Below are 10,000 nucleotides of genomic sequence, written 5' to 3'. Positions count from 1 at the left end.
ACAGAAGTTACCACATATATTTTGGCGAAAGAAAAATAATTGTGTGTGAATTACCTTCAAAGCTATAAATGCCCAATTTTAGGGTCTGGGCTGCTTGCTTTTGAAGCTGGCTGTACAAATCTGGTTGTGCTTACTGGCTGAGGCTGACTGTTCTTCACCTGTGTCTGTAGTAGCCTAGGCTACTTGCCAAAGACATGTGCACTGGACTGGATTCCCTTCAATATTTTTTTCAAAGTTAGACTAAGCTATTTAAATATTTTAATAGGCCTACTTTATATCATGTACTATGTGCATCTATTGTCCCATATGCAGCACAGCAAATTAAAGTTAATCCACGACTTTACATTTTGCATACCTATGCATACCAATATCTAAACCAACCAAAGCTTGACTGAAACATTGTAAAACCATTGACTTGTTTTAAATTAATTAAGAGACAGGTCCTCCTCAGATCCTGCTGAAAACTGCTGGTTTCATCTCAAGCACGCACGTATTATGAACGCACGTTTTTTTTTTTTTTTTATGTAGCCAGTCGCCGACATTAAAAAAAATGCAGCTATATTTCACAACTTTTGCGAAGTAGGGCCTACTGGGAAAGGCTGGCAAGCAAGCTGTTGACAGATATTACAGGTATTATAACTTAGACAGATATTTTCTTCCCTAGGCTAGGCCAGCAACACACGTTGGAAAGATGCAAACAGATCAACTTAACATATTTCCTCCTGATTGCAAAAACGTTTGTTTTCTTTTTCTGTCAGTCCGTGGTTCCTTCCTTCGCAGCAAATTATCAGACGAGTGACAGAATCACTGCGCATAATTTGACCAGCAGTCTTCACGTCCATAGTTTGTGAAACCATGATGCCCAGCGCAACTCCAAAAAGGACAAATAAGCGTCCGGCTTATGGCTGGGCCGGACAGGGCTTTTAAAATCCATAGGCTATGTCCTGCCTAAATTCCAACGTATGGCCACCCTATCGCTAACTGGCTTACCAACTCTTTCTCCCGCTCATTCTACCTCATGTAGGCTACCTGCATATCTCTCAGGCCACGGCTAGACCACGAAAACGTCAGGCATATTTGTACATATTATTACCGTTTTCACACCTTTAACCACACCCGTGAAAACATCTTCACTCTGTAACCACTACACTTCCTCCCGTTGCCTTATAGTCACTTATACAATTGCGTTTTAAATACACGAAAAACCGGATAGAGACATTTCACTCGCTCTTGCACTTGCTGGCGGTCCCATACGCAAATTGAATACCTCCCTTTCAAAAATTCAAGACATCCCAGACAATTTAAGACTTTTTTAGGCCTTAAAAACCGAAAGTTGTATTTAAGACTTTTTACGACTTTTTAAGGATCCGCGGGAACCCTGGTTTCAATACACTTTAGGTCAATATCACACCGGAATTCTCCTTTAAGGCAGTTCTCTCCATCTTTTTTGGTCTGTTAAGGCAGGTCTCTCCATCTTTTTTGGTTTGTTAAGGCAGGTCTCTCCATCTTTTTTGGTTTGTTAAGGCAGGTCTTTCCATCTTTTTTGGTTTGTTAAGGCAGGTCTCTCCATCTTTTTTGGTTTGTTAAGGCAGGTCTCTCCATCTTTTTTGGTTTGTTAAGGCAGGTCTCTATCTTTTTTGGTTTGTTAAGGCAGGTCTCTCCATCTTTGTTCTCCCATCATGGCCCTCCCTATGCTCCCCAGAAATTACAAACGGGTCATGCTGGACGATAACACAGCTAAAGCATATCTCTCAATCTTTTTTTTTGGCTTGTTATGGCATGTCTTTTAAACCTTTTTTGCCTTGTTATGGCATGTCTTTTAAACCTTTTTTGCCTTGTTATGGCATGTCTTTTAAACCTTTTTTGCCTTGTTTGTTAAGACAGGTGTTTGTGGTTTTCTACCTTCTTCATGCTGCTCTCGGACCAGCCCTCCATCCACTGCACGGAGCACTTGCGGTAGAGCGCCGGGTTGCTCTCGCAGTTGATGGTGAAGTTGGTGTTGGTGCAGTCCATGATGAGGACTATGTGCAGGTTCTGCTGAATCCCTGTAGAGAACACAGGAGGCCAGGATCACACACACACACACACACACACACACACACACACACACACATACAAAAGAGAGAGAGAGAAATGAGACCACAAAATGCAGGTTGAGAGATATTAAAACACTGCAGTCCGCACAAAATCTCTAAGAGAGAAGTCAGTGTCCTGCGTTGTAAGGAAGAAAAGAGTATGGGAGGGAGAGGGGGAAGAAGAGAGTTTGGGAGGGAGAGAGGGAAGGGGGGATGAGAATAGAGGGATATCTAGATGAATGGAAAAGTATCCCCGGGAGGATCGGTGGTGCGCTTCAACAGAAACTAAGGCACTGATCCTTCACCACACAATCCATCCACATTTTGGGTGCTTCCAGCTGGTCTGAAAATCACACAGGGCACTCTCCAAGTTAATAAAGCATTATATGTGTGTGTGCGCACACACACACACACACACACACACACACACACACACACACACACACACACACACACACACACACACACACACACACACACACACACTCACAGACACACATGAAGCAGCGTTTGCTCAGGGCCTAATGCTCTGTGTCTAATGACAGAGCTGTGGCATATTGAGTCCAGGTGTGGCTGATAGCAGAATTCAAAGTAATGGGTTTTACACACACACACACACAGATACAGAGTGGGGAGTCAGTGATTCAGAGCAGCAGGGACTCTGTCAGCTTGCCGCCTGCCTGTCTGCCCCAGAGACAGACAGCACAGAGAGAGAGAGAGAGAGAGAGAGAGAGAGAGGGAGAGAGAAAGGAAAATAGAATGGGAGAGCGTGACAGGGAGAGCGTGAGAAAGACAGAAAGAGAAATGGAAATGGAAAGAGAGGAGGAGAGAGAGAAAGAAAAAAAGAAAGAAAGAGAAAAAGAAAGAGAAAGAGAGAGATAGAGAGAGAGAGAGAGAGAGTGAGTGCATGCAAGAGAGTCCTCCATTCTTCACGCCCCAGTGGACATCGATAAGGGATTATCTCACATTTCTGACCAGAGTGCCAGTTCGCGCCGGGGTGCACTAAAAAATCTCCCACGCAATAGACCCAGAAAGCCAATTGCGTGACTCCGAGCTGCACCGCCAACATCGCCTGGCACAGGGACAAACTCTTCACTCACTCACTCCCACCCTCACCCTCACCCCAAGCCTGTCAGACTGCCAATATACCGAGTCAAATCACAGGGCTTATAATCCGCACTATTAAAAGGCCATCACTGAATATCACATGTATCTACAGGGAATCACTTACAGAAAAGCTCTGCATGCTTTAGTGTAGTGGACACACTTGGCACGTTCAATCTGATTCCAGGGTTTAAAAAAAAAAAAAAAGAATCACTTTCCCACCGTTACAACAGAGGCATTGTCCTACTTGGATCCAGAGTAAAAAGTTTACATAAGGGCCATCAATATCGGTGTACTTCCTGTGACGGACAGGGTGTCACTCTGACAGGACCCATTAGGGCTTGTATTTAGGCGCTCTGCCTCTGTCGGGGCCGGATGTATGTATTTTTTTGAACTCCAGTGGTGAATCCACCCAAATGTAATTGAGAAAGATGGAGAGGCTGATGCGCCTGCACGCCTGAGGGGGTGAGACGGATGAGCTGACACACTCCCAGATGGGACGCCGGAGCGGAGTGAAGGACAGGCGGAGATGAGGGTGGGGGTGTGGGGTGGGGGTGGTGTCGTAACCAAACTCACGGTAGGCAAAGTAGTTGAAGATGGGCCCGGTGAAGCCGTCCTGGGAAGCCTGGTCTTTGAGGGAGGACAGCAGGGGCTCCAGCTCCTCGGTGGAGTACAGGCCTGGGACCTCACCTGAGGAGCAGACACAAGCCCAGAGGTCACATCCAACTGACTCCAGAACAGTGGTGCTAAATGTAAAGTCACTTTAGTTAGGAAGGAGGCCTCAGAGTAGTAGTTATGTTGGATGACAGAGAGTTTTTTGTTTTTTAGAATGACAAAAAGTACCCTATTACAATTCTGCCTACACATATGCATGCCTCTTAAACTTGCTCAAAACATTTCACTAATGAAATAATTACTCCCACTGTAACACCTTGACCCAATCAAAACGTGAAAAAGCACCTGCATTAGCATACACCTGTGCAGAGCCGGACAGTAACGGAGTACATTTACTTGAGTACAGTACTTGAGTAGAATTTTGAGGGATCTGTACTTTACTTGAGTATCATTTTTGGGGAGTACTCATGACTTTACTCAAGTACATTTAAGAGGCAAATATTGTACTCTTTACTCCACTACATTTCTATCCATAACCGTGAGTACCCGTTACTTCTTCTAAAAAAAAAAGGAAAAAAGAAAAATCTCATCTTAATTTGTTGTTTCCCTCTCAAACGTGATTGGATTGTGCGCCACTGATTGGGACAGCCTATCAACAATCACCTTCAGCTTTCCGCCAAAGTCAACTCCATGGTCAGATTTAGATAAGAGACGAAACCATGGACGAAACAATGGATGAAGATGCAGCAGGTCCATCCCGGGAATGTGCCAACCTGTGGCCCCACCTCGCCAGACTATTTCAATTTTCTGAACAAGTTAATGATAGTTTTCGCTTCAATTGTTTCAATAACAAAATAGTATTTTGTATTTGAAATACGTATTTTAAATGCATGTGTTAGAAATACTGCCCATCCTTGGCAACATGGTAAAAAGATGAAAATGATTTTACTTTCAATTCCTTTTACATTCTCCAAGGAATTAACATTAACATTTTTCATAACTCCATGTAGGACGTTTCTGTACATAAATGTAAGCACTGTGGCAGTAGTAATGCAATATTTAGAAAATGTAGACTACTCTTGTACTCTTGATACTCAAGTACTTTTAAAAACAAGTACTTCAGTACTTTTACTTATGTACACATCTGACTGTTATACTTTTACTTGTACTTGAGTAAAATGTAGCAAAAGGTGTCTGTACTTTTACTCAAGTAATGAAGCTGTGTACTCTGTCCGCCTCTGCACCTGTGAGCCACACAACTAATCTGAGTCTAAACATTTACACACAAACAGGCACCCATAGGCACACACACACACACACACACACACACACACACACACACACACACACGATAGCACACCGCACAGCCCAGCAGATTAGCACACCTGAGGAGAGCAGGCTGTTGACCATCTCCAGGAAGGCGGGGTGGACAAACTGGTAATCCTCCAGCAGCAGCACCACCTGCTGCCCCTCAATACCAGCCAGCTGCATGACCTGCAGGAGGCCCATACACACACACAACAACACTGATTAGGCAGGCTAGGGGTCGAAGACTAGCCTAGAAATCTAGACGCACCCTAGCGGCAGCAAATTCAATTCGCTGCCAGGGCTAGTCTAGCAACTCTCCGTTGGCTTGTGAGCTCGAAAAATTTAACTTCTATCAGGCCAATCAAATTGTGTATAGAGTCGTTAGGCGGGCTTAACATAATGATTGATGGCAGAGTTGCAACGGTTTGGCTTGAATTCCCTGCTACTTGAAATGTTGCTGTTGGAGGACAGTGTGACACGAGTGACAGTGTGTCCTAATTAAGTGCAGAGAGAATTTGAAAGACAACTGATAATCCCGCCCCTCGGACTGAGCACTGCGAACGGTGAGTGCCCAGACCCTACATTTTAATGTGGGTCTGGCTCGTCGAAGACGCTAACAGGCCAACAGCACTCAGTAGGTTCACCTGAGGAGCTAAGGGGACGCGCAGTCAGGCCAGTAAGATGTCTCACCTCTCACTCTCACAGCAAGGTGGGAGAGAATGTGAGACGTCGAAAGTTGCATAATAGTAGTGACAGATTATACACTCGGTTTCATGTGAACACTGAGTAAGATTGACTAAGATTTACAGTAAAGAGAGGAACCAATATTCTCACTTCAAAGTTAGCAGATGCTTTAATCCAAAAAGTACACACGCGCCAGTGAACGCAAATTGAGTTATAATCAAGAAAAAAGAGGCTATTGAGGGATTTATAGAAACTGACAGATGATATTCTCAAAAGAAACTAGTGAACCAGAGGTACTGTACGCCCGGGAGACTAAGTTCTGGGACTAAGTGACAGGGTTAGAGTGACCGAGGTGGCTACCGTTTTGAGGTCGGCGTTGAACTGCTTGAGGGCGTAGTTGCGGGACACTTTGGGGGTGAAGAGGGTGGCGGCGTGCATGTGGCTGACCACTGAGGTGACGGTGCGCCGGCCCACACCGCTGCGTCCTGCCAGCAGCAGGGAGCCGCCGGGCCGACTCAGGACCCGGTCCACGCGGGACATGAAGTCCAGAACCTCGTGAAACAGCAGGATGTCCAGTTCACGGTTGTCTCGTCCGTACATCAGGATACCCTGCACAGAAACCAGTCAGGGGACAATAGAGAGAGGACATATTTTAACAAGACTATAATGAGTTATATTATTGATTAAAAAAAAAACTTTTACTTTTATTTTTGTTGTTCGCCAAAAAAACTCTGACAAACTTCTGATATTCTCATAATATTAAACTTAGGTCATGGTGAGCAGCCTCCTTAAAACCTCAAAAGGTGTTAAAAGATAATGAGCTGGCAGTTTTTTTGTGAATTCCTATTATAGTCGGCCATTTATAAATAGCACTGTTGCTTCTGTTGCTATCTGGCAGAAAGCGAAACTCGTGCATTATAGTGTATTCCACTTAAACCACAAGCAACTCCACAAGTCAAAGGGGCACTGTACCGACCTTGCGGATGACCTCCTTGAGGTCAGCAGAGTCCAGGCGTCCGAGAGGTTTTCCGTGAGGGGGGAGGGACTGTCCTGGAGCCATGATGGCCCCCGCCTCATGGGCCGCCCCCCACGTCACATAGAAGGTGTCTACAGATCACATGACCAAAGGCAGAGACTCACTGCACTGTCTGTATGACTACATTAGTAACAAACTAACCCCATAAGTGCTTATAGAAATCAAACAGGACAACCCAAAAGGGACAAAAGAAATCTAGTAGGTCTAGTGAGAAAACTTTCTAGTAAATGACTTTGGATCCACTTTCAGGGTCAGGTTCATCATGAGGTCCTTGTAAAGATCAGCAATCAATGTAATCACTGGCACCTTAGCACATCCTCTGGTTGTGAGTGCGGTGTGTGTCTTTAAAACCAATCGGCTATCAGCTAAATCAGAGGCCCCTTTCCCGAGGTAGTATCAAACTCTGAGAATTGAGTCCGCATCATTTCCCTCGGGGGAATGTTTCGCCTCGGCCGTGGTGCGTTTACCAGACATGCTGTCGAGGACGTCGGAGCCCCAGTCTCCCCGGATGACGGACATCAGGATGTTGTCGAAGGTGTGGAGGTCCTTGGCGGAGACGATGCGGTCCCTGAAGAGTCTGCGGGCCTCGTAGGCCACTATCTCCAGCACGGTGTCTGTGGCCGTGGTGGATTTGCCTGCAGGGAACAAACACAGCAGCCCATCAGTCTCCCAGTGGGGGCGGCCACAGGGACAGGACAATTCTCTAAATATATGCTTTGGAAAGTAAATTCTCTCATTACCAGATGATACATACCCCCGTTTTTGGAGAGGTAAGCAGTAGAAAAGAGGGGAGGGTAGGAGGACATTAAAATATGATGAGCAATGAGGAAAAAAAGTTTGCCTGTATACGCTTTTAATTAAAATTAATGATTTGATGCGATATCGCAGCGTGAACATATTGTGGAGGGACCAGTTTGACAGCAGAAATGATGAGGCGGACAAAGAACGGAAAAGAACAAGAGAAAGAAAAAGAGAGAGAGAGAGAGAGAGATACTGAGTAGAGGTTGGGAGAGAGAGTGTACTGCAGTCTACTAAGGGAGTCCACAGCTGGTGAGATGTAAATTAAAGCGGCCAGTTAGTTGATGTTATCAGTCAGGGACAGTTAGGGACACTTCCTGAATCTGTGGAGCAGAGCTCCGGGGTAGATGGCCCCAAGGGGCCAAGAGTGGGAGGCCGTCCTCACCTGCGGTCAGGTCATAGCGAAGCAGGCTCAGCACCCACTGGGTGAGAATGCACGGCGTGAACAGGTAGTGGCTGTAGTCGTCCACTGTGAATTTGCCCTTGACCTGCCAACACAGACAGAGAACACAGCAATTACACTTAGTACCACACTGGAGTATATTCAGTCACTGGTTCCCAACCTTGGGACATGCACACATTTATTCACCCTCTCTCTTTTACACACACACACACACACACACACACACACACACACACACAAAAAATGCACAACTTCACAGTATTTCTGGGCATCAGAATTAGACTGCATGTGATACACTCCTAGCGTGAACCCTCTCATGTTTCGAGGCTAAAAGATAATAGTGTCTCTATCAGGGACAGATAACCAGCTGTCACTCCTACTCCACCTATTTATCAGCGAAGGCAAAGACAGCCCAAGGCTAGCGGGGGCACCCTGATAAAGGTGTTGCTGTCTAACGGCGTAAAGGTGTGAAAGAGTGTAAAAACAAAACAGAAGGATTATAAATCATGTAAATGGCGAAGGTCCCCTCAGTGGTGCATTGTGGGTAGCTGGGCAGAGCAAAGTCTTTCAGCATGAGTGCACTTTTATCAGGAAGCTTTGTGCCAAAAAGTGAGTCAACTTCAGATAGGTGTTACCGTGGCGTGCGGATATCTACACCATTAAGAATTAAAAACCTCGACTGTGCATTTTATGTAATACTACATTTTAAAAGACCAATTTTTGTATTTAAAAAATGCATGGTAGTAAAAAATTCTACACTTGACCTTGATATTAATGTTTTAACATGCATTTAATGATTTCATTCACTACCAAGACTATTAAATTTAAAGTTTGGCTTTTTGTAGGGGTTATATGATGTGTTCTGTGATCTGGGAAATAAACACGTCAGAGAATAATGAACACAGGCCATGAAACTAGCAACAGAATCACAGAGGTGGCCAATTTTGAGATACAACTACTGTAAGTTAGCGCAGTTAGCGCTGTCAATCGCGCCTAGTTGAGCTAATATTACTAAGAAGCCGACTCAAACTCCAGCTGCCCACCTGCTCGTACACCTGCACCAGTGAGCCGGCCAGCTGGTGGACCTTCCCCGCCGTGCCCCAGGCAGCGTGATCTCCCAATGTCCTCTGCAGCACCGGCTGCAGGTAAGCGCCGTAGATGGTCTGCAGCTGCTCCCGGTCAGGGTAACTGGAGATGGGGGAGAGACGGCCATCGGTCAGCACCATGTGTGCAGTGCACCAAACACACTTCAGAGTAAGAGTCTATGCATTTCCTCATATATGATGAGAGTTTCTATACATTTAGAACTGGCGTGCCAGTTATAAGCCTATACGGCTATAAGACAGAGTGGCACAAATGGATGAAGCATAGGAGACGGGGAATGTATAGGGGGACATCTGCGTCTTCGCATTTAAACCATCGTATATGTAATTCCTCAAGGACCTCGTCCACTGCTGCACTTACTCGATGGTGCAGATGCGCACTATGGAGGTGAATCGGGTGGTGAGGAGGTGTCTGCCCACAGCGCCCCCTGCTGACATGGAGGCAACGATCTGGATGCCCTCCAGGCCCACCCACTCCAGGTTCTCATCGTAGAAGCCCTGGTAGGTCAGCACCTGTGGAGGGGAACAGCACCCGGAGGTGAGAAGACCGCAGGAACAGTTGACATGGTGACGACAGTAAACACAGTATAAAAAAAAAAAAAAAAAGCTACTGGCTCCATCAGGGGCACTGTGGTGCAACAGGCTACAGTGCCCATACCACATTCCAAGTGCCCACAGGGGACCTGGGTACGAGTCAGACTCAGGTAATTTCCCAATCCCACCCCATCTCTCTGTCCCACTCACTTCCTATCAATCATTTCAAAAAAGACCCAAAAATATACTATAAATATAAATATAGAAAAAGGAAAGCTACTGGATGCCACTGAGAGCAGACATGAAGATATATAGAATGTGCTGTATAGCAACAACTACA

General features: G+C 45.6%; 1 protein-coding gene across 1 annotated transcript in view; it reads right to left on the bottom strand.

The window, feature by feature from the left end:
* Nucleotides 1-10,000, bottom strand: part of dync2h1 (dynein cytoplasmic 2 heavy chain 1) — a 190,928-nt gene that overhangs the window by 140,285 nt on the left and 40,643 nt on the right. Inside the window, exons 45-53 of the mRNA XM_076282346.1 lie at nucleotides 9,488-9,639; nucleotides 9,067-9,211; nucleotides 8,006-8,108; nucleotides 7,290-7,457; nucleotides 6,763-6,893; nucleotides 6,147-6,395; nucleotides 5,180-5,288; nucleotides 3,756-3,869; nucleotides 1,903-2,045 (exon numbers count right to left, since the gene is read on the bottom strand). Of these exons, the coding sequence (XP_076138461.1) occupies nucleotides 1,903-2,045; nucleotides 3,756-3,869; nucleotides 5,180-5,288; nucleotides 6,147-6,395; nucleotides 6,763-6,893; nucleotides 7,290-7,457; nucleotides 8,006-8,108; nucleotides 9,067-9,211; nucleotides 9,488-9,639 (1,314 nt within the window). The remainder of the gene's footprint in view (nucleotides 1-1,902; nucleotides 2,046-3,755; nucleotides 3,870-5,179; nucleotides 5,289-6,146; nucleotides 6,396-6,762; nucleotides 6,894-7,289; nucleotides 7,458-8,005; nucleotides 8,109-9,066; nucleotides 9,212-9,487; nucleotides 9,640-10,000) is intronic.

This window comes from Alosa pseudoharengus, unplaced genomic scaffold (assembly GCF_046254945.1).
Source record: "Alosa pseudoharengus isolate Yale_2024_CS ecotype anadromous, Long Island Sound unplaced genomic scaffold, YU_APseudo_1.1 YU_APseudo_1.1_scf_13, whole genome shotgun sequence".
Lineage (NCBI taxonomy): Eukaryota > Metazoa > Chordata > Actinopteri > Clupeiformes > Clupeidae > Alosa > Alosa pseudoharengus.
Note: the sequence above shows the minus strand (reverse complement) of the source record. Positions and strands in the feature narration are given on the sequence as shown.